Here is a 24874-nt window from a genome sequence, read left to right as displayed (position 1 = left end):
TGAAATTCAACTACGGCTACCAATGCTACTGCACAACCACATCCATTTTCCATGTCACATTGGCTAATTAGAAACACACTGTTTCACAATCAACTGCCTCTTTATACACACACATAAATAATATGCATATATAAAAAAGTGCAATCCCAAGTTCCCAAGAGAGGGGGAAAAAACAGCACCAAAATTTTAGAAAGCAAACAAGGAGCAAGGAAGAGGGAAGAGAGGAGGAAAAAGGGACAGAAAACTCAGAAACAGAACTCAAAAGCAAGTTAAAAGGAAAAAGCCAGGTATACCAGCGTTGGGGTAGGAATATTTTCTTTGGGGCTGGTTACCACGTTGGTTTTGTTGTTTATCTGTAGGTATGCAGAAAAATAGAAACAAACAAGCCTTAGACCTCTCACAGCAGATAATCATATCTATATCTCCCTATATAGACTACTTATACACAGATATAGATATGGAGATAAAGACTGACGGAGGTATGAATTTATAAAAAAATCAAAGGCAACAATGACAACAGATTTGAGTAGGTACTATAGCAGCTTCTCCCAGTGCGGTTCAAAAATAAATGCCCCTGGAGGTGCTGTATAGACATGTATGGTTTCAGCTATGTTACTAAGGTTTTTTAAAAAAGCTCAAACCAAGCAATATGCAATTAATGCAGGAAATGAGAGAGAATAGGCCTACATTTCCAACGACCTATTCACCACCTCCCCTCTTTGGATGTGATGCTATTTAATAAACTGCACCAGGTCTGAGTTTAGCTTGGGAGTCAACTAAGCTAGAGGCCCATATATTAAAGTCATATACACATTTTATTTTGTCATACGTGTTGTCTCCAGAAGTCTATATATTTAGGCAGGACATAAAATGTTTAAAGGTTATTAGCTTTACTGTTTCAAAAACACTCTTATTGCGCTAAGTTAGGTCTGAATGTGTTACAGCATGCTGCAAGGTGGTTCTCTGGACACAACTGGGATTCAGTTGAATGAACCAGAAAACAAAATGTATATTCAACATAATTTAAATATTGTAGCTTACAGAGTCTCTTTATCATTGATCATTTCAAGTCAATGCAGGAAGAGATGTCAGCTATGTTTTTCGGCAGAATGTATTAAAAAGGCATGATTTTGTATTCCAGGAAGTGTGTGCTAAAGTGATATACACAGAGTGCACGATAAGAGCATGGAAGACCCCTTTGCAAGAAGAAAACTAATTTGTTTTTCTCTCTAATATCATGAGTAGTTTTAAACCAGGCAAGAATGACATAGCCTTAAACACAACAGAAAAGCTAATTACATTGTTCTCTAGAATAAACCCCCAAAACTATTTCAGTTCTTAGATGCATTTAAAATGCTGATCCACACTTGTATATCAAGTATTTTATTCATAACGGAAGTAAACTGAATATTTAAAAGTTAGATTCAGTAAAATTTAATTATAACTAAAACTGGCAGAAGGAGCTGTCACATATCTTCTGGTGGAAAACTGCCCTTTGGTTTTACCAGCTCCAGCTGTAAGAGGAGCAAACTGCAGAGCTGCATATAAATAAGATAGAAAGTTTAGCTGATCAGTAATACAGAATATTTAATGCTCCACTAACACAAAGAACGGAGAAGGTAAAATGTTACATGTGAAAGAAAAGCAAGAATGGAAACACATAAATCTTAGCTGACCATTTGTAAAACTCAATGTAATGTCTATTTATAAACAGAACCAATATTTTATGTTGCTACATGGGATGTCCACTTTTAACCTACTCAGGCAGTAAAAAAAGTATCGGTTGTCAAGCTTTAAAATAAAAAGCAATGGTAGGAATACATTTTGTAAACCCATGGCATTGAAGGTGTATTTTTCTTATTATAGGACCATATAACACCAGTCCTAAAAGAACTACATTGGCTTCCAGTACGTTTCCAATCACAATTCCCCAAAGTGTTGGCTGCTGACCTTTAAAGCCCTAAACAGCTTTGGCCCTGTATACCCAAAGGAGTGTCTCTGTCTCCATTGTTCAGCCCAGACACTGAGGTGCAGCTCCAATGAGTTCCCTCATTGTGAGAAGTGAAATTACAGGGAACCAGGCAGAGGACTTTCTCAGTAATGGTGCCTGACCTGTCGAACGCCCTCCCGTCGGATGTCCAAGAGATAAATAATTATACAATCTTCTGTAGATATCTGAAGGCAGCCCTGTATTGGGAAGCTTTTAATGTATGATGTTGTTGTGTTTTTGTATATTGTGTTGGAAGTCACCCAAAGTGGCTGGGGCAAGCCACTCAGATGGGTGGGGGTACAAAAAATATTTTTAGTAATAATAATAATCACCACCCACCACCACCATATTATTCTTATTCTTATGCTAAAAATGCTGAGGGCCTGATTAGCAGTAATTATATTTATGAATGGTTGTAGCTATTTTAATACATCACTTAAGAGATTCACATCATTAAAATTCTACTCCAGATTGTAAAAAAAAAAAGGGTGTAAACCATGGAATTCACAGTGTTGAATAAACTGCCTTTGGCCTTACCTGCAAAATGGGATTATGAATGATATGCCTTGAGAGTTCTTAAGATAAATGAAATAACATCAGTGCATGCACAGATCCCTGTTCAACAAAGTAACACAGTGGAGGATACTTGGGTGCTACACAAGCCTTTGTTGATCGTTTACCATGAGTGTGCAGAAAACGCCTAGAAAGAGGAACAAAGCATCATCACTGGCTTCCTGTTATGTTTAAACTGAGGATTGTGGTTTGCTTCACACCATAAAACCTTTTGTTAAGCCAAAGTTTCTTCTTGGCTTACCAATCATCGTTTGGAGTGAAGCATACCGCAGGTATAATGTTAAGCCAGAGATAGTGGTTTGTTGTTCCTGCTAGTTAGAGGGCAGGAGTGAAGGGCACAGTGTTATGTGCATTCATGGTAAACCATTAACTATGGCTTACCATGATGTATGAACTGGGCTTCTGTCTGCCTTCAGTAAGAGAACAGAAAAGGATTCAGATACGTAAAATGGGGGACTTAAGAATGCATTCAATAGGATTTACAATAACAGCAATCAAAGCACATGGTGTTGTGCAGCACAACAATGGTGGTTTGTTTTTCCCTAGAGTGGTAGAATTCTAAATAAGCTCTGAGGTGCCAGACTACATTATTAGCCAAATTTCAATTAAGTTGCTTTGTTTACTTGTTCTTCTAGAACCAGTAGCGCTGTATGCAATACATACGAACAAAGTTATTTTGAACACCCAGTGTTGTGCCCACAGGGTGCCTCTGAAGGTAAATGAAATATAGAAATCTGTACTATATATTTAAAGTGTGGTATGTATTCAGGATCCCTCCTCACAATGTGTTTTCAATTAAACACTTCAATTAAACACTACATTAGATTTGGAATTACGAAGATAGCACGTGCAAAAAAGAAAAGAAAAGAAAATGCACTATTTATGCCTTCCTCTGTGTACCATAAGAAAATAGGCTGGTTTGCATATGATGCTTGCTGAACTACAGTTTAGCACTATGTGCATTTGCTAGAATAGGCCTGAGCTAAGCACTGGGCTCCCAGGGTCCCCTTATGTATGGTGCAAAACCATGGGTTTGGATTGCTTGCTCTCACAAGCAATAAATAAATAAAAGCAAAAACTTAACTGAAATATAATTTGGCGCTCACAAAAGTATCATTCTAAAAATAGAAGAAAAGCAAAATGATCACAAACAAAAGGGGTCAATATGGGTATCCTGAGCAGGAATCAAATATAAAGTATCACTCAAGCAACTTTCATCTCTGGAAAAACATCCTTCCGATCGAAAAAGGGTGGAGACATTCACTTGTATATTACAAGTGCAGATATACAATTTGAAGTTGTATTCCAGCCCCCTCACAAAATGTGTTGAGAGATCCATGGAAGTATTTATTTACTGTAATGATGGGAAGTATTAGCAGTAGTGTAAGATTACCAGGAGGATTAAACTAGATGCAACATTAATTGCATATGAACAATTAACAGGCACTTTCAAAATGTAAATAAATTGAGGGGGGAAGTAAGATCAGGTTTAGCTCTTTCTCTCCTGATAAGAATTACCCCCCCCCACACCCGAAAAACTGTTCTTGCCCTTGGAGGGAAGCTCCCATTGGAGACAGAAAAGGGGACAGACCCAGAAGTTTTATTGATTATGCAGACTACTTGCTAATTAGGTTCCCCACTTGACATGAGCTCAGTCAATTTTTGGCCAAGGCACTTCCATTTGCCATACATATATTACATATAACATCAGGTATGGTGCTTGCTGGCATTGTCAATCAACTGATCGATGGAACATGCAAAGCCCTGTGCCTTTTTTCACAGAGTTGATTTCAAAGCCCTCAGGCAAAGGAAAATAGCTCATGTGACAAGCTTGGCTCGCCACAAGTGAGGGTGGTAAGAATCGAGTTCCTAATTCCTGAGCTGAAGTAACATATCAGCCGTACAAAATACTTGGAAAAGTTCCTTGGAAACCTACCACTTATTTCTGCTGGAAACAACTTTATCTGTGTTCAAGGAAGCTTTGGTGGCACCACTGAAAGAAACATGTATGCCTACAAACAGCTGTGCAATATTCTTAATTATAAGCAATTAACAATGGAGAGATACGTAAACTGTGTGTTGAAAGGTAAAACCCTTCTTGCAAGCATGCTGACCACAATCCATCTTCTGTTGAAGTCAGCGGGGTAACAGAACTCCCACTGCTGGATTGTACAGTTTGGGTAGGGTTTCTATAAGGACACACTTTGGAAACAGGAATTTAAGAAGATTTTCTTGCAAATGAAGCTCACTTTGCAGAGCCAGGCACAATTCAAAACATGCCATTCACCATTTCCTTGTTTTTGACGGAAGAGCCCCTCACTCAACCTCGTCCTTCTATGAGGATATCTACCTGCACAGAGACAGTGGGTTGAATACTGAGCTGGACTGTAGTGTTTACATTTATATCCCACCTTTTCTTCAAGGAGTTTAAGGTTCTTCCCCTCCCCATTTTATCCTTACAACAAACCTGTGAGGCAGTAAGCTTCATGGCTAAGTGGGGATTTGAACCCTGGTCTCCCAGGTACACCACACTGACTATAGTCATAAAAAGTTAGTCCTGATATCATGAGGCAATTACCCACCCTTCCAGAACTAAACATTCATGTCAACAAATGTGTGACTGGCACATTAGATACAGGACTGTTGAGTGGGTTTCAAAAGAGTATCTTATAATACACGATGTAGTATGTTTGGCAAACTGGCTGTCAAGCTTTGCACTGGACTTGCTACCAGCCCAGACATACACCTAACTGTGTATTCCACATCCCTGCTGCCGCCGCCTTCATCTGAACTTGACTTGGCTCTACTTCCTACCTACCTTTGTCCTCTATGCTAATCAAGGGACAACTTTAAATTTGCTTAATTCATATGACATTGCACAGTGTTTGGTAGTAGTCTGTTCTGTTTTTATTTGGCTCGTGTATCTGTAGGTAAAATACCCATGAATGTAGTCGTCTACCTCCATCAAGAACTACCTACAGAGCTTTACTATTCATCAGAGGAACGACAAGTACTAGAAAGGAGGGGTTCTTCAGAAGCACTTGTTCTTTTTAAGGGGAATGAAATGTATAGTTAAATGTTGGAATAAATTTTCACACCATGTGGTACCTGCAGTGGAATACAGGAGGTGGTGTAAGAGAAAGGGTAAAAGCAGAGACTAAATTTTATTGTTTGTTGCAAATACTGCACAATACTCACAGGAACTGAGCACTGGCTCGAGCAATAACTCAGATTTCATATTACTAACACCTCCACATATAATTGAAGGGAGAGCCCTATCATGTTCTTACATTTTCAGAAATCTCATCTACGTTTAATACCAGAAGATCACAATGACTATACAGAAGGTTTTTTGATTAACTATGATATTGTAGCAGAAGAGTTGCACTGGCCATTGCTGCATCTACTTTGCACTGATATTTGCACAGTCTATGAGATGGGTGCAGGATCTGTGGTCTCCAAATGTTGATGGACTACAGATTCCATCATCCCTGGCCACTGGCCATGCTGGCAAGAGCTGATGGGAACTGAGGTGCAGCAACACCTGGAAGGACACAGGTTTCTCACCCTCGTCTGTGACCTTGGCTCTGGAAGAACTGATAGCAATTAATTCAGGATGTCATGTTATACTGAACTGATGCAGAAGTTACAAGCCTGTATTTTAAAAGTCTTGCAGCTTCCTTTTGCTACGTCAACAGATCTAAATGCAAGAATTTCATCTCTTTAAGTGTGAACGTTTCACAGGAGGAAAAATCTGGCAGATAAAGATCCTCACCATCATCTGAACACTCGAACTTGACTTCCTTTTCTGATTTGACCAGTCAGAGGGAAAGGAAAAGAAGAAAATGTGACTGGTTGGATTTGAGGTATCAATGCATGGAGAACAGTATATTGTTTGTTTGTTCTAAGAACAGCCTAATATACAGGTATTGAGGATGGGAGTGGGATCTCCTGCATGAGAAAAATTGTGAAAACAAATACTTTGATAAGGTGCACACTCTCCACCCGCCACTTCATAGGACTGCAAACACAAACGCAAAACAGAGTCCCGAACACACAGCAAAGAAGACCCCCATAAGTGTAGTGGTACTAGCAAAGTGTTGGCAACAATTATACTTAGCATTACTGTTTAAACAGACCAATTTTGACACAGATAGTTACAGACATACAAGACCCTAGTACTGAATGAAACAAGCTGTCTGAATTAGACCACATTTTAGGTAAGTTACCCTATTGAAATTACCCAGTTAGGAACACTGGAAAGGACCAGGTTGACTTTGGATAATGTCCTTTTGTAAAGTGCCCAAATTATTGAAGGCAGTGGAGACGAACACCCTGTATTCCCCTCAGTGATTCAAGCAATATATTGAAATAGGTCCAGTTAATCTTGGAATTTGTGCTTGGTTCATGGAAGCAATAGGTTGCCAATGGCTGGTTTTGAAAAAGATAGGTTGGACCTAAGTGATTAGGGTGCCTTTAAGTGAATTATGAAAGGGTATACATGTAATGAGTCCAAGAGAAATATACAGTGAATTAGATATTTAAAGGTAAGTAACAAACTTCAAGAAAAAGTTGCAAGGATAAAAGCTGAGGTCAAATACATATTTCAATGAAAACTTGCAAAATAGAAGAAATGGAAGTTACATTTTCTAATATTAGCTGGATTGCTTTATCTTGTGTTTACAAGTCCTCCTGGGAAGAAGAAATATTCCCTCCCCACCCCCCACCCCTCCAGCTCTTCCTTGGCTATTTTGCAAAGTATTTACCCAGAATCTTTAATTTACAGAGCTTCTCTCCTATTATGGAATTCTGAGGTCACCCAAGTTTAGAAACTCTAAATCACACAGGAAAACTGCAAGATTGTTCTGCTTCTTACGGACATCTTTTATTCGGTGTAAACTTACGCACTGACTTCCGCCAAAGCACACCAACTACTGCTGGCAGAACCCAGCTCAAGGGCTGCCAACCCCTGAGGTATAACCTTCTGACAAATGGAATGCCAAGGACACTTGGAGGCTGCCTTCCCAAATGGCTGCTCCATGATCAGCTGCAAAGCAGTGACTTAAGTTTATTCAAGCATATATATTTTCTTTTTCTTAAAAAGCAAACCCTAAAGGAAGAGGACCAGTTATTTCGGAGCCAAAGTAAAGAGAATTTGGAAAGTCACATGGTAATGAAAAGTAAATGAGACGTATCGTTAGATGACCTCAGTATTTGTAGCCTACCTTCACTCCATCAGGTTTCTTCAGTAAACTCTTGGCTGCTATAAATTGAAAGGAAATAAACAATGTCAGCCAATGTAATTCGAAATCAATGAAACAAAACAAATGAACAAACTGGGTGTATTTTCTTTTCTTCTACCCTTTGCATTTATCATCACATTTAAAACATCTTACCATACCATTTTTATATTCTGCCTTGCAGTTGTCTTTGTTTTAAATATTTGCTTGTTATCTATATTAAGTAGTGATGTATGGAAGTGAGAGCTGGACCAAAAAGAAGCCGAAGAATTGATGCTTTTGAATTATGGTGCTGGAGGAGACTCTTGAGAGTCCCATGGACTGCAAGAAGATCAAACCTATCCATTCTGAAGGAAACCAGCCCTGAGTGCTCACTGGAAGGACAGATTGTGAAGCTGAGGCTCCAATACTTTGGCCACCTCATGAGAAGAGAAGACTCCCTGCAAAAGACCCTGATGTTGGGAAAAATGGAGGGCACAAGGAGAAGGGGACGACAGAGGACGAGATGGTGGGACAGTGTTCTCGAAGCTACCAACATGAGTTTGACCAAACTGCAGGAGGCAGTGGAAGGAGAAGTGCCTGGTGTGCTCTGGTCCATGGGGTCACGAAGAGTCGGACAAGACTAAACGACTAAACAACAACAACATATTAAGTATAAAAAGGTAAAGGACCCCTGACAGTTAAGTCCAGTCGCAAACGACTCTGGGGTTGCTGCGCTCATTTCACTTTTTTGGCCGAGGGAGCCAATGTTTGTCCACAGACAGTTTTTCCAGGTCATGTGGCCAGCATGACTAAGCCGCTTCTGTCGAAACCAGAGCAGCGCATGGAAATGCCATTTACCTTCCCGCCGGAGCGGTACCTATTTATCTACCTGCACTTTGACGTGCTTTCAAACTGTTAAGTATAGATGTCTATAATACCAGTAAGATTTTTATTGCTGAGTGTAGAGCATTAAAACCTCCACACGGAGGTAATATTGGCTATTAGATCTCTAGATTATTTCTGTGCGTTCATGCAGACGTGGAACAGGTAACAACTTCTCTGGAAGACAAAACCGATATATCCCAAGAATTTTTTTGGGCATAGAGGTGAAGGAGAAATAACAGTCTGTCACTGCCATTCAGCAGTTTAAAACACATGCACTGAAACATCTACCTGTGAAAGGTATCTGGAAGACCAGCAGATTATCATGTTACAGGTGCAGTGAGTCTTAAAGCCTAGGTGCTGCAAACAAGTGGACCATTTACTACTATTTTCAGATGCTTTGTTACAAAAAAAAGGACTGATACATTTTTAGTTCACAGAATTGTAGAGTTGGAAGGGACCACGAGGGTAATTTAATCCAACTCCCTGCAATGCAGGAATCTTTTGCCCAATGTGGGGTTTGAACCCACGACCATGAAATTAAGTTTCTCATGCTCTACCAACTGAACTATTTGTCTCATAACACCTAGGTCCAACCAATCTTTACTAATTGCAGATTGGTTTATAAGAACAACAATGCTACGGATAAATATATTTGATAGAATACTGGGAAAAGCCCAAGAAAAATGCATCCAAGTTGCAGTACTGAGCATCTGAGGAAAAACATCAGGTTCCAAGGATGGACTAATATCATGTGTCATACCTGGGGCCATTGTGTAGTTAAAAGAAAAAGGGAAAATTTGGTGCACTGATTTGTTTCCAGCAATTTGCCTGTAAAGCGTACTGTAGCTGAAATTAAAAAGACTAAACATTTTAATCCCACTGCCTTCAATGAAACCTCAGCTATTATCCGATGAAACTTTTCATTAATTTAAGCATATATATTTTTCATACATATGACAATTTCTCCTGGATGGTGCTCAGCATTTGTTTTTTTAGTAAGAGAGCCAGAAGGAGGAATACTCTGCAGATACACAATATCATTTATTTCCCTCTTCTTTGGTTGTCACATCTATCTTACTGTGGCTTTGTGCACACAAGGAATTTGCCCCAATAGAAGCGGCATGGAAAAGACTAGGGTCAGATTATCGTTAAGAATTTAAACCCAACTGCCATTAAAATTTTGCAATATTTAGACAGATATCATCACTTTCTTTTAAATTAAGGTGGTTCAGAATAATACTCATGTGTGAAAGTATGATGTTGATAATCATAAAGGAAGCAATTTTCTAAATTATAAATGCATTTGGAACTATATCTTTCACAAGATATTTTGAGGAAATTGCACCATATTATCAATACAAATATAACCATCTTGGTACAAGTGAAAGAATTGCCCATGCAGATATTTTACTATGCTCTAAATAGAAAACAGGGAAACTGAGTATCTGTTTGGCAACTTACCAGATGGAGTCCTGTGCATGGTGATGGGGACACCACTGCATACACAAGGAAATGTCTGCTATACCTACATAGATCTCCATCAGGAGTGGGGAACTCTTCCTAGCCTGAGGGCCACATTGCCTCCATGCAGGGCAGTTCAGCATGTGCCCCTCATTGCGTTTTGGGTGGCCCTTGGCAACATTTGACGCCCCCTCCCTGCAGTTCTTGCGCTGCCTTCCCAAGCCTGGTAAGCAAGGTGCTGGGCTTTGGAAAGGAGGTGTGGGGGCTCTGACAGGTTCCTAGAGTCCTCCAACCTTCTTTCCAAAGCCTAGTCTGTGCTTTCCCAGCTGGGGGGACAAGGTGGGAGGGCTCTAGGACCCTGCCAGAGCCTTATGCTTCCTTCCTAAAGAAGGACACCTTGCTTAGCTGGCTTTGGGAAGGCAGAAGAAGGGCAGGGGAGGCATCAAATTTTGGGCTCACTCTCCCCTTCGCACCAGGTGACAAGGCAGTGTGCAGCCCACAGGTTCCATGTCAAAGTACTCTTGTGGCCTACTTGGTATGAAAAGTTGGACCACTCTGCTCCAATGGTCACATATCAGTGGTGGGTGGACCACAGGCAAATGTGGGCAGATCAATCAATGAAATTTTTACCTTTGCAGAGTAGGCTAGTTTCTACACACACTCACACACTCCTCTGTCCTCCATCCGGGGAAGAAAGAGGAATTATCAAAGTTCAAGGCCACATTCCAATCTGGCAGAAATACTCAAAGAGGGTGTGAAGAAGGGTCAGTTAGGGATGGTGCTGGCCTGGAAAAGGGCTACATAGGCTTGGAGGGCTGTATTCAGCACCCAGACTTAAGGTTCCCCACCCCTAGTCTTCGTGAACAACCTGCAAGTTCATTTTCCAATTAATATAGCCCTCTTTTTGAGGAAGAAATAATGAACAATCGTACACACATGTTGCTTGCATCACCCATTACCTCATGTGGGAAATGGCAGAGCATAATGTGCTGCACAAGCTCTTTCCCATACATACAGAAACCCATGGTCTTTATTCATCGTATTTACAATTCCACTACAGTGATACAACATACATTTAAAGAATAAGTCCTTTATCTGAGAATGAAGCAGCAACCCAACTGTCAACCATTAGGGCTAAATATCTGCTGTAAACAATGAGGCAATATCCTTGCAATGTCACAGCCATTTGTGGCACTATGCTGCAGCAGCAATCAGTACAACTGGTGCACACATTTTTAAACATTAAAAACATTTAAGGGATAAAAGCACAAATGAAAAGAATGACAACTTTGCTAGTAACTAAGCTTAGTGAACTTGTGGCATATTGGCTTAGATGTAATGAGCACATGTTGGATTGGCTTTTGAAAGTTCTTTGGGTTATATTTCATTGTATATCAACAGAACAACTATGACAGCCATAAATTTGGAATTCACCCCTTCTGCTGTAAGCACTGCTGTAATAAGTACTATGGGGCAGTGAGTAAAATATATCCAACCAAAAGTTCATAATTAATCTCAGCTACAAAAGCCACTGGGCTGGGCTTTGAACCAATCACTGGCCTAGTTCAGATATACATTTCCCAGCTAGCGAAAACACACTTTAGCAACCAGGAAGGAACATCAGGACAACATGCTCCACCCTTGTCTTCCACATTCCTTGGTGTGAAGATCCAGGTTAGCTTTAACCACAGTTCTCCTTTATAGCCAAAATGGGGAACTGTGGTTTAATGTCAGCTTACCTACCACCATCTTGAAACATGTGCAAACTGTGGGTAAATATCCTGATGCTGCACTGTATCACATTGTTCCAGAAATAATGGGAAGATGTAGTTTTAAGCTATACGGTATTGGCATGCCAAGGAAGGGAAGGGACAAGGGAGGGAAGGCGAGTTCTGACGCTCATTCCCAGTTACTAAACTATGGTTTAGCAAACTAGGAAATGGATATCTGAATTAGGAAACTAACTCTCATTTTAACTTACCTCACAGGATTATTTCGGCCAAAAGAGATATATTTGATGCTACAGTATCAAAATATACAAAGGGGTGATTTACACTGAGCATATTGTAACCATTCATTTGAACCTGTAGAGGATAGTTACAATGAAAGACATGTTTCGCAACACACCAATTTCAATTAAGTATATTCCCTAATAACCATGGAGAACAACAAAAAAAGAAGACGTGAATTTTTGCCAATTTTTCATAGTAAAAAGGTCATGAATTTAAATAATGTCCTACTTATATATCAGCTAACCCAAAGAAAGGGAATTGAGGCTGGAACTGGATGTTATTAAAGTCATATGACTGTTGTGAAAAACAGCATCTTTGTGTCTCCTCTCTCTTTCTCTTTCTCTCCCCAGTAACATCTAGTACTACAAAGTATGCCATGATATCATACTCACTGAAAGTTCCCTTGCCCCCACAAGGAGCCAATGAAATGGAGCAGAGGAGGCCGGAAACTCACAGCGTGATAACGTCACGGGACTGCTATAACACCCAGTTCCTTCCAGACACAGCGTACCAAAAAACAAGAGTGATTTGGGACAGGCAGCACATTGTTTGGGAGAATGAAGATAAAAACATTCCTTTCAGCTCCCGAGGGGGCTTACCTCACAAGAAACATACATTCCACATTACAGGAAGAACAACAAAAAAAAGGAAATAAATAAATAAAACAAACACTTTTATAGATACATCATTATGGACAATTTACTCCCCAACAAGGCATGCAATGCAACAACAAAAATCAAAATTAGATCCCCCTGGATGGCACCTTTTCTTAAATTAACCACAGTAGACAAGTGCCACTCAAGAAGAATGGAAAGAACAGAACAGGGTCAATTCAGGAATGGATGAATGGAGTAATATATTAAAATTATTCTTTGTTCTGGGGAAGGTTACAAAAAAGGAGAGAAAATTACAGTGTATATAGGATGCTGAACAACAACCATTGCAGGTGACCAGACACATCTTTAAATCTATTTTTGTTGAGAAGATACTTAGTTTGATGTTTCGACTAGAACTAAGGTTAAATGGGTGGGTGTGGCAGTTTCGTAAAAACATTCATTAGATTCCACACTACCATTTTAATCATTTCCCACAAGCAGTGGGTATGAACAGCCACAAAAAGGTAAGGTTAACACCTCTTGCTGCAAAATCAAAACTTTTGTGGCAACAACTGGACCTGAAGAATGCTCAGTTCATTTGCAATTGATTATTACATGGAAATTAACACAGTTCTTGGTAGTTTATTGTTATCCTAGGATATAACAGAGAGGCTGGGCTATGTACTTGACAAGAACAATGCCTTTTAATTTCTCTTATTACCAGTGTAAAGTCTCCCATTCACATTTAAATTTGTAAAGTACTTAACTCTGTCACAACTGCATCTTGGTTCAGTACTTGTTATATCCGTGAACAGATAGTTTGGGGGCTATTTGGAATCTGTTTGGATTTTCACTAGCCTGAATAATTTGCTATTATAGCCTGGTTTTAGCCAGAAGTCTTTACTTCTTCACTTTGATGCTCAGCTGAAGGTGGTAGGTGTTAAATTTGACACCATATATCTCAAGTGTTCTGCCATAGTTTAAAATGTGATAGGCTAATCATAAATTAATGAATTATATTACGGAGACAAAGGCATTGGGTCCATAGGTGCCTACTTTCCCTATTTGGTAATCAGGCACTGTCTGCAGTGGCAAATTCAACAAATGGTGGTAAGATGTTTTGTTGGTAATAAGATAATGGAGATTGCTCTCTAGATTCTATCTATGTTTCTATCTATGTATCATCTAGGTTTTGCATTTTATATTCTCCTCAAGTGATATACGTCTTTGCAAATTAGTATGAGAATATCATGTAGAAAAGTTATTTGAAAGGTTGAACTGGACTAGCAACTTTCACTTTCCAAACCATCTTTAAAGTTATAATTTCTGGGTTCCTCAACCGGCATTGGCTGCCAAACGGGAGGTCCTTATAAAACAAAACATGTAAATGCGGCCATAATCTGCCCTTAAAAATGAGGGGAATTCACTCTAAGGAGCATCCAAAAGCATGTCGAAAACAACAACTCTAAAAATCAAGTAGACCAGTATCAACAAAATGCAAGTTGACCTGCCGTTTGACAGAAAAGGTTTCAATAAGGACTTCCAGGTATCTCTGGCATATAGCTTTTCTGATCCCAACAGAAGAGAACTCGTTATGGTATAAAGTCTTCATGGTTTCAAGTCATCGTTTTGAATCTGATGCCCTCCAGATGTTTTGGGCTACAACTCCCATTAGCCCCATCTGGCATGGCCAACTGTCAAGGGTGTTGGAAGCTCTAGCCCAAAACTTGTGGAGGGCACCAGGTCAGGGAAGGTTGTTGTAAACAATGCCAGCGGATCTAATAACCATGTCTAACTACTATAATATGAAAGGCAGTGAGAAATGACCAGAGATGAAGGATGGAATTAACAAGATGCCCACTTAAGAAGTTTCATCTCACTCCAATTTTACTTAGCCAATGCAAAGCAAACAGATGTGTATTAAACAAATATGGCATCCGGACACATGCAAAGATGAACGAATTTTGACATGTACCACAGGAACATATACCACATCTCAGCAATTAGCAATATAGTGTCACACAGTGCACTGAACATACCTGAGAAATTTCTTGTAGCCAGCATAGTTGTCAAAATGGCACCCTAAAAAGACATTCAACATAGTAAGTCAGTATCCTCTAGAGTATATCTGAAGATAAGCAAAAGGATCTCTCTCTTATTTCAAACACACAGAGGCCTGCTGTTGGGTAACATTTCCTACATTTGAAAAGTTTAAATGGCCCATGTGACTATGTAACATGCTTCTTTATTTTAAAATTTATACCCAGCCTTTCCTGATGAGATAAACTCAAAAGCTTACACAAAAAAATCAAAAAAATAAAAGTGACAATAAAAACAGTTCAAAATACTGGAATCAATTTCCCACGTTAAAACCAAGACGAGGATGCAATTCAGTTTTAAAAAATGGGCAGGCAGAACTGTAGCCCACGCTAAAATCTCAATGAAACAATACAGTACTGGCTGCTTGCCTGAAGCATAAATAGAGGGTGTATAAAATGTGTAAAGGATAGATTGCCTCAAGGAACACAGGCCTGTTCAAAACTATTTGCAAAGCTCTCCCAAAAAATTTTTTTTTTAATAATACTGAATAATATAATTTTCTAAATGTGTAGGTCAGAAGTTAAAATCCTTTGTTAATCAGTTTAGACTTTACTGAAAGAAAACCCTGCATCACCGTTAATGTGGAGTGGAGGTGTGCAAACAGGCGCTCTCTCATTCAGTCTACAACAGGACTCATGGAGCAGAGGTGCTGTCGCTAATTGAAATCTTTGCAAGGACTCTGAAGTGGGAGGAACTCTGTATGAGCAAGAGGTCCTCTGTTTTCTTTAACATTTGGAAATGATCTATGGAACATTCCTGGACAGTACAGAGGGGAGGGGAGCAAATATACTGGAAGTACTGGATCAGAATGATGGTAAGTCAAATGTTGCAAGCTGAAGTATGCATATACAGTTAGTATGCATAAACATTCCCAGTCTGTCGTTTACTGAGAACTTGATTTGTGAGAGGGCTTTTGTTTTTGAAACATTCCCCCCCTCCAACCCCCTCCCCCCAAGAAACTGTTTGGTGGTAGGAGAGAACTCAAGGGGGAAAGAGGTGCAATATTAGGGAAACGTTAATGTCACGTATGAGAGAGGGAGAAGCAGCCATAGAGAATACAGACACTCAGCTAATGAATACCTGCTGCTTTTAAGAGACACTAACTATATGCTTTCAGTTTCTCAACTAGCAGGATGTCTGGGGGGAAACTTGCTTCCTTACCTTAAGTTTCCTTCTTGCATTGAATTTCTTCAGGCAGTCTACAGTCTCCTGTCTGTGCATCATAGAAGCCACAGTAGAACGTTGCTGAAGAAAAAAAAGGGGGAGGGCGAGAGAAGTGTTTTGGTACATGCAACCAGATATGCAAATTTATTCAGTATTAACAATCTCCATGAACAATGTTTTCTGGAGCTACTTCCAGATGCCAATGACAAACTCTGGAGCCCTTGATGAAAATGACAAGACTCTTCCCACCATTTGACTGGTTCTGCAACTAAATAAAACAAAAACAACCCCACAATTGCCCTGCTTTAACAACAATAATCCTTTGAGATGATCAGAGAGCAGTGCAAGGTCCTCATATCTAAACTTTAGAGTCTGAAGTGTTTAATTAATAGTGGTGGGCTCTTCAATATAATGAACTGTATTTAAACAGGATTTAAACCAGGCATAATCAGAAGTAAGTCCTATAGAATTCAATGGAAATGAGGTTAAGGATTTGTGAGGGGTTTTTTTATTGCATTGTAGTTTTGTTCAATATTACAATGCAGTATTATACTGTGGTTGTTTTCGTTTTAGTAGATTCTTACAGGATATAACAACATCGTACACTTAAGCAGTAACATATCCCACCCTAAACCCTACCGCAGAAAAGGCCCATTCTCGTGTTGCCACCCTCTGGACCTCTCATGGGGGAGGCAAACAAATAAAGGCATAAGATTATAATCTCAGGGTCCTTGTGGGTTCACCAGAAGATGGTGCTTGGGCAATACATGCAAAATAACATACTAAATTCTTATCCCAGATTACCATTTGTATAGAAAGCAGTAAGCAGCTTAATTTAACCAAAAGGCTTTATAATGTGAAGGGAGTCCCCTGTTCATTTTTTAGCCATATGCACACTAAAGCCATACCAGTGAGTTACAAAAAAGAAAGCATTTGTGCCTTAAACCTTGTGCCAATTTTATTTTATTAGTCCATTTTTCCAACAAGTGCTATTTGCCATACTTTATTGTACCAATTTGTCAGAGCAGCACCCTCTAAGTTCTTCCAGCAACTCATTATTATCAGCCTGCCTGCTAGTAAAGGAGAACTTATTAGAGGTTTGAGATGTAAGTTCATTTTATCTGCCTCGGGGGGAAAAATGAGCAGTAACAGCTCTGGACACTGAAAGATGTTTTGTCCAGTAATTGCTTTTATTTCAACAAATACTTCCTCCCAGAACTGAGTCACTTTCCCAAATGTCCACCACATATATTGATTAGAGCCTAATGTTCCACAACCTCTCTAACATTTTAGTGAGGAGGAAGAGCTAATATGGGTTAACTGTATAAGGGTGAGATAGGTATTTGTGCTCCACTGTAGTATTCGTGGTACTGCCGAACTCCAGTTATTGAAACTGGTGTTCTGTGAACCGAAAACACATATCCCCTACACCTTATTTGAATTTACAGACTATTATTACAATATAATTCACCTTAAGGTGAAAAGGTTAATTATAATTGTGGTGCCCTGGCTATTAATATAAAAATGATTCTCATTGGGCAGCAACAATTCTAATTATCAGATTTCTAAATGTATTTATTTTTTATACTAATATCCAAATTACCTCCCACGGAATTCAGAGTGGTGTATTCAGTTCTTCCCCATCCCATTTTTATTACAACAACCACCATCTGAGGTTAGTTGACTAAGAGGGATGGTGACAATCAGACCATGAACTTCATGGCTGAATGAGGGCTTGAACCCAGATCTCCCCTGGGCTAGGTAACAATCTAATCATCACTCTGGCTCTCAAATTGTTGACTACAGCACTGAGCTGAGATTTCAGGTAATCACGGAAGGAAATCATGAAATATTTTACTGCAAGTGGAATAGAAAGGCATGGGATACAAGTTTTGGCCCTCTGACCAAAGAAGACAGCTAGTAGAATCCTACTTACACAGATCCAGGGGTGTTTGAGGGCCTCTGATGCATTGATACGTTTGGCAGGATTGATTGTAAGCATTTTGTTGATGAGGTCTTTGGCTTCTGGGGTCACCGTGTCCCATTCTGGTGAAGGAAACTTGGAAAAAAAAAACATATCCATGTCACACATAATCAAGATTCTTTGACACAGAGAATTTGAAAGGAATTTCAATGGCTGTTATTCTATGCTTTCTGGGCCTTCAAATCCCCTGATTTCTAAGCAAGTTGAATCAAATCAAAGAAGCATAAAATGGGAGTGGACCCAGAAAATTAATTGAAACACACACACACACGTTATGTCTGTTTGTTTTATTAGAGAAAAAGAATGTAAACGACCCCAAGAGGCACAGCAAAGCCTAAAAATATCTAAATAAAAAGCAACAACGAGCAATATGAAGTGACGTGCTGGGGAGAACAGGTGAGAATAATCTCCTAAAACAGGTGAGAAGGGATACCCACTTCTGAATGGCACTAATTCTTGGTTGTTGATTACCACAAGCAGCCACATCACCAGGGAAAGCACAAACACCTGTTAAGTTTGCTGGCTGTGCTCCTGAGAGCAGACTATTACATTATGAAAGGCAATTTGCACAAAGGAGTCCTCCGAGTCAGCAAAGAGGATAATCATGCTGAAGAATAGACATTTGTCCATTTGAAAACACATCACTATGGGCATCACATAGGAATGAGCTTGACAGGAGGGGGGGAAACATCTCATAATTCTGAAACGTCTTTTGGCTGCCGCTTCTGCAGCTGCCAGACTCAAGGATTCTGAGCTGTGAGAAAGTATGATGGATATACTGTAGGCGGTGCTGGTATCTTGCATGGCTCATTTCACAATTCTCCGTCCCGGGCACACATATGCAAACTTGCAAGCGAACCAAGAGAGATCACAGCTGCGGGAATCTGTGACAAATTTAACTGAAGAGTGAAATGAGGAAATGTAAGCAGCACCAGAAAATGTAAGGGGAGGGGCGAGTTTGTATAGAGAGGAACATCCGTTATAGGTGTGTGTAATAGAGACAGGGACAATTTAAAAAGGCATTAAGAACTACATAGAGGGAGTTTTGTTTGTGACAGCGAACAGAAATCAGATGTTCTTGGACTCCAGCTCCCATCAGCTACCTTCAGCACGTACAGTGGGTCATGGGCATGTGCAGTACAGAAGCACCAGGAAGACCAAATCTTCCATACCCCTTGTTTATGTCATCAGTTATTTATTATTTTGAAAATGTACACCTTGTTTTACCTCAAAAAGAAATCAAGTCAGCCTTTGTTCATATAAACAACATGGCAACATGGCCACCACCACTCTCAATTTTTATTTTTAATTGAGCTTTGTTGGCTTTAGGGAGATTTGTCTGGTTGTGAAGAGGTCACTTGATTTGTGGGCTGGGCTGGGCTATTTATTCTGTTGGTGTTTTATTTGCTTTGGGGCGGGTGTATAGGTGTTTTGTCTGGGGGTTATGAGAACTCCCATTTTTTTCTTCAGTGAAATGGGCATTTTGTGGTGCAAATCATTGTTCCCTGTATGTGTCCCTGGACTCAAAAAGGTTGGGGGGGGGGATCCCTGGGATATACAATCTTGTGGTTTCTCTTGTTACATCACAGCTGCTTTTCCCATACGTTAGTTCTTTAAAGTTCCTGAACAGTTAATTGTGCAATGTTGCTCGTATATTAAAATGGTAGGCAGATTATAGGAATGAAAGAAAAAACAGCAACGCATCATAGGAATGACTGGATGCTAGAATCACAAGCTAATACTTGGCCGTTTTACATCACTGTCATCCCCACTATTATCATATTATAGTGAGCTATCATCAGAAAACAAGAAATTGAGGTATTACATCATACGCTCCAGCCTTGATCTGTTGGTAGAGTCTGTGCTGATCTTCATCCCAAAAAGGAGGGTATCCCACCAAGAGAATGTAGAGGATAACACCTGGGGAAGGTGACAATAAGGACACATGGATATAAGAAGAGCCTGCAGGAACAGGCCAATAGCCCATCTGGTCCACCATCTCACACTGGCCAATCAGATGCTCAAGCAAAACCTACAAGCAAAACCTACAAGCAGAAGAGCGCGCTCTCTCTCTCTCTCCTCTTGCATTTTCCAGCAAGCTGGTATTCAGAAGCATACTGATTCCAAACTGGAGGCGGAGCACAGCCATTATGGCAATCTTTATCCTCCATGAATTTGTCTAATCTTGTTTCAAAGCCACTCAAGTTGGTTAGTAATCACTGGCAGCAAGTTCCATATTTGAACTAATCACTGTTTTATTTGTCCTGAATCTTCCAACATTCAGTTTCATTGGATGCCCAGGAGTTCTAGCATTGCAAGAGGGAGAAAACGCTGTCTCTGTTCACTTTCTGATTACCACACATAATTCTATAGACTTCTATAATGCTGTCTCTTGCACGCCTTCCCTCTAAAATAAAAATCCTCAGAAACTACAACCTTTCCTCACAGCGGAGTCGTTCCATCCTCTTGATCAACTTTGTTTGCCCTTTTCAGAACCTTTTCCAAATCTACAAGACCGTTTTTGTGGTGTGACAACAGCATTAAACTAAGTCAAAACGACTCAAATAAATATTTTCCAAGGGAACTGACACAGCTTTCTGCAATTGGATCACCCAGCTTATAAAAAGAGCAAACAAACCTTTCAAGCAGATTTGGACGGGCGCTGTGTTGATGCGAAATGGGGCTCATATTTAGATCAGAGCCATTTGCTGATGGAAGGGCTGTATATATTCTTTCACTATCTCTTTACTCCACCCAAATCTCCCCTGAATAAAGGTACCTGCCCTTTCCCCCTAGAGCAGGAATGGGGTTCAAATGCCTCTTGATGCAGCCCAGGAAGGAGGAAGAGGGGCCAGCTCTATTCTCCTGCCTACCAACATCCTTCAAATCTCTCCTTCTCCTCCTCCAAATTTATGCCAGCCCACGTCCACATGATTTTAATTACATTGCAATGATTTATTGTAAACTGTCTTGGAAAGTTATATACCGTAAAAAATGGGTCTATAAAAAATAGTATCTAGCAGAGGTTTTTAGGAGGAGCAAAGCAATGAAATATAAAAGCTCGCTTACAGAGGCTTTTAAAGGAAGAAAAAGAAAACCCCAGAAATAAAAAAAGATCTTACCACACGCCCACATGTCTACTGGCTTTCCATAGGGATCTTTTCGTAGTACCTCTGGGGAAAGATATCCTGGCGTACCAGCAAAACCTTAAAAAAAGAAAGTATCATTCTTGTAAAACAATCCATATAACATCAGTCACTCTTTTAGAACATACTTTAGATATTTGTGAGTCTACTGCATTTTCAGCAACTCTTCCAACTTTAACTATCTGTAGGGAAAGAGATCTACTGCTCCTTGTTCTGAAATAGGCATTTATGAATCCGTCTCAAGAATTTCAGGCTTTCAGCTCTGAAAAAGGCAAATGGATTCAGAGAATCTCAACAGGTACATGGGGAGAAAGCTTCCTGTATTCTTCCTTCAGCCCCTCTAGAAAAGTGAACTTGCACCCCACCCAATTTCTGAATTATCTTTCCTCAACTGCTCTCCCACCCCCAGCGTCCTGGAGAGGGAGCTCTATAGGGTTGCGGCAAATTGCTAAGAGAGAATCAGGTGTAAGCTGAGCTCCTTAAAGAGATTTTGCAGGATCAGGCCTGCGGTACATGACAGGTGATCCAACACACTCCAAGACATCTTTGATGATCTGGTTTTCCCTCAGTGATGTAACTACCCTGGCTGACTATTGTATTATCATGATATCATCATGTTCACAAAGTGACTCCCGGTTGACCTGGTATCATTATATGGAGGAGATATAGGCCCCAATAAAAGGGGAAGGGGAAAGAGTGACAGTAATCAAGTCTTGGGCCCACAAAACTTCATTTTGACAATGAAGATAAGAGACCACCGCTTATTAAATTTGTACCCTGCTCTTCTTCCATTGAACTGAAGGTGGTACAGATCCCATGCTACCCTCAGAACAACCCTGTGAAGTAGGCTCAGCTGTATGGGAGCTGTGGAAAAAAAGCCACTAGTAACTTCCTGGAGGATTGTGCACAAAAAGATTTAATGCTCAGCATTTCTCAAGAGGTGTGTTGGGGGGGGGGAGCTGTTTGAGGGAAGAATCAGCTAGAATGGTGACTAGGGATAAAGTACAGGAAGTGCCCAAAACACACCCACCTGAGGAAGCGGGAGAATGCATGCTTTGCATGCAAAAGATTCCAGGTTCAATCCCTGGCATCTCCAGGTACAGCTGCAAAGGACTCTGACTCAAAACCCCTGAGAGCTGCTGCCAATCGGTGTTGACAATACTGAACTAGACTGGCCAATGATCTAAGGCAGCTTCTTAGTTTCCATGTGAATAAGATGGCACAGCAGGATAGATACAGAGAGGAAATGGGTAAGTCAGAATGTTCTCTTACCAAACCAAGCCTGTTGTTCACCTTGCACTTCAATAGCCAATCCAAAATCTGCCAGTTTTACCGCTGCTCCCTTTGACTTGCTAGCTAGGAGCAAGTTCTCAGGCTTAATGCAGGGAAGAGGAAAGGGAATGGGGAAAATGAGAGATCACGTAAGTCATCATTTCTTTAAACGCCTACAAAGAAGACGCAGAACCTTTTTTTTATTGTCTTCAGTTTACAAAAACTGTTTAATTATTTTTTAAATTTTGTGCATTTACTGTCATTGATTGCGTTGATTGCCTCGGACCACGAAGCGTTTTATAAATTTGTTAAATTGATAAATGCTCAAATATGAGTTTATTTTAATGTATCTACACAAAACAGAAGAGTTCCAGGATAGATTCTGAAGACTCTTCCTCACAGGGCTCTTTTCATCCCTCTTTGTTAACAAGATGCCCACATTGAAAGCTCAGGGCCAAACTACATGCTACACTTAATGCACAGAGTGCACTTACATCTAATTTTTTCATTTAATTACAGGCACAGAGGATCAGATGACCAACCCTTCAGAGCTACAGGTAGATAGCAGATAGCTTCCTGAAGCCTGGAGAGCGAGAGGGGTCGGTGCGCACTGACCCCCCTCGCTCTCCAGGCTTCAGCGAAAGCCTGCATTTGCCCCATAGGACGCACACACATTTCCCCTTCATTTTGAAAAGTGCGTCCTATAGGGCGAAAAATACGGTAGGTCCTGCTAAGAGTTGGAAAAACTAAGCTACCTTCACTACACTGTACATCTGATTTAAAGCAGCATTTTTAAGTGAGCATATTCTCCTCTAATCCTGCATTCACCACTTCACAAGCTACTTTAATGTTATTGTAAAGAAGAAAAATTGCCTATTGCATATTTCAAAGTGCTCATGAGCACCTGAAAAATCAGAAACAATAATTACAATCCCTTTATTTGTAACGGCAACTTCCACTGTTTAGTCATTCTCACTTTCTCCCCAGATTATTTTTTAAAAAACTACTTTATCATTAAACTAGCAGAATCTTTCTCCCTGCTTGATAAGCACAACCAACACATTGAGAGACAAGCGAATCAGGCCAAAATCTCCCCCCCCCCTCTCATTTAAATTAGTTTGACCAAACACTGTCACCCTTTTTTAAAAAAAGCATCCCAAGATGTTCATCCTCATTTGGGCATAAAAAAACATCAAATGGTGGGCACTATTTCTCCCTAAAATATTGCATAAATTATAAAACTGCCACCCAATCTTGCTAGCAGTTTGCCATACTATTTCTATACTCTGGACAAATTGATCCGCAGAGCCTTTTTCATAAGGCAGAGAGGCAAAAGTTGGCCATCATTCGTTCCTGGAAAGCACTGCTTATGTAAATTACTTAAAGCCGCTGGATGTTTCTATTTATTGGTGACCTTCAACAACCCAGAGCATCAGGCTGTCAGGTCATATATACTTCCCAAGTAGGTAAGCCACAAGTAATGCCCATTCACACACAGTATGGGACTATTAAAAGGACTCGATCTCACCCCCTGCTCCTTTAGAAGTGCTTAACACCTGTCAGCAAATATCTTTGGACCCAAAGTACTGTAAAGCAAACATCACTGTCATAAGGAAGTAAATATGCTTCATTACAAACACAGCCACACACTTTGATAGCAAGCGGAAGGGACATCCTGGGCTGCTGGACTCTGCCCCTTAAAAGAACATGCACCAGCCATTTCAAGACAATGGGGAAACGCTGACGTGTCTGTCATGCACAAGGTCTGAAGAGGATGGGACAAACGTGCACAAACTGGAGAAAGATATAGGAGATTAAACAGCATACGCTTGAGAGTCTCTCCAGGGAAGGAGCAAGTCAGTGTCCGGATCACAAAGTTGCACTTTAGCTGCAGTTGTGCATGTAGTAGAGAGGCGGCCATCATTTAGCTTCTCTCTTGTTTAGGCCATGTCAACATAACAGCGTATTTTTGCGTGGATATCCAAAGGCTCCCAACTTCAAGTTTAGGGTTTTATATCTGAGATTCCGGAGCATTCAAATGTCTAGCCTGTTTAATCAGTGGTGATTCTGTCGCCATAAAGGGTATTTTCTGTCTGGATCAAGGCTTTTCAGCGAATGTGAACCCTGTCTGTCACTGAAAATGCTTCATATCTCAGTCACACCTGAGCCGGGTATGAAAAGTAGCTTCTTTCCTCACTAGAAGTCCCTCAGAATAACTTTTGCTAAAAAGACAAAAACATGGTTGCTCTATAGTAAAATGCTGCTCAGGCATTTCAGAAGTTTTAAATTCTTTCAAGAGAAGGACCACTGAAACCCATCCATTTCAACCTTTAGGACTGGGTGGGAAACCTGCAGTCCTCTGCTGAATTTTATTGGTGGGAAGTCTGAGGTGGGGGGTGAGAAGAGGAGGACAGTGGGTGGAAAAATCAAAATGGTTACAGCAATGGAAAGGGGAGAGGAAACAACGAC

The 24874-nt window shown here is 40.3% G+C and overlaps 1 protein-coding gene across 12 annotated transcripts in view; it reads right to left on the bottom strand.

The window, feature by feature from the left end:
- Window positions 1-24874, bottom strand: part of CAMK2D (calcium/calmodulin dependent protein kinase II delta) — a gene marked incomplete at its 3' end in the record, with an annotated part of 142009 nt that overhangs the window by 28739 nt on the left and 88396 nt on the right. For 6 of the 12 annotated variants that reach the window (XM_081208137.1, XM_081208128.1, XM_081208132.1 and 3 more), the window contains 9 exons: window positions 22406-22508; window positions 21110-21193; window positions 19813-19907; window positions 17940-18062; window positions 16001-16084; window positions 14779-14821; window positions 7789-7826; window positions 6339-6371; window positions 294-353 (listed from right to left, as the gene is read on the bottom strand). In XM_081208137.1, the coding sequence (XP_081064263.1) occupies window positions 294-353; window positions 6339-6371; window positions 7789-7826; window positions 14779-14821; window positions 16001-16084; window positions 17940-18062; window positions 19813-19907; window positions 21110-21193; window positions 22406-22508 (663 nt within the window). The remainder of the gene's footprint in view (window positions 1-293; window positions 354-6338; window positions 6372-7788; window positions 7827-14778; window positions 14822-16000; window positions 16085-17939; window positions 18063-19812; window positions 19908-21109; window positions 21194-22405; window positions 22509-24874) is intronic. The other 6 variants (XM_081208129.1, XM_081208130.1, XM_081208133.1 and 3 more) reach the window with 3 other exon arrangements.

Source organism: Podarcis bocagei (genome assembly GCF_964188305.1).
Source record: "Podarcis bocagei genome assembly, chromosome: 9".
NCBI lineage: Eukaryota > Metazoa > Chordata > Lepidosauria > Squamata > Lacertidae > Podarcis > Podarcis bocagei.
This window is presented reverse-complemented; position numbering and strand designations above follow the sequence as displayed.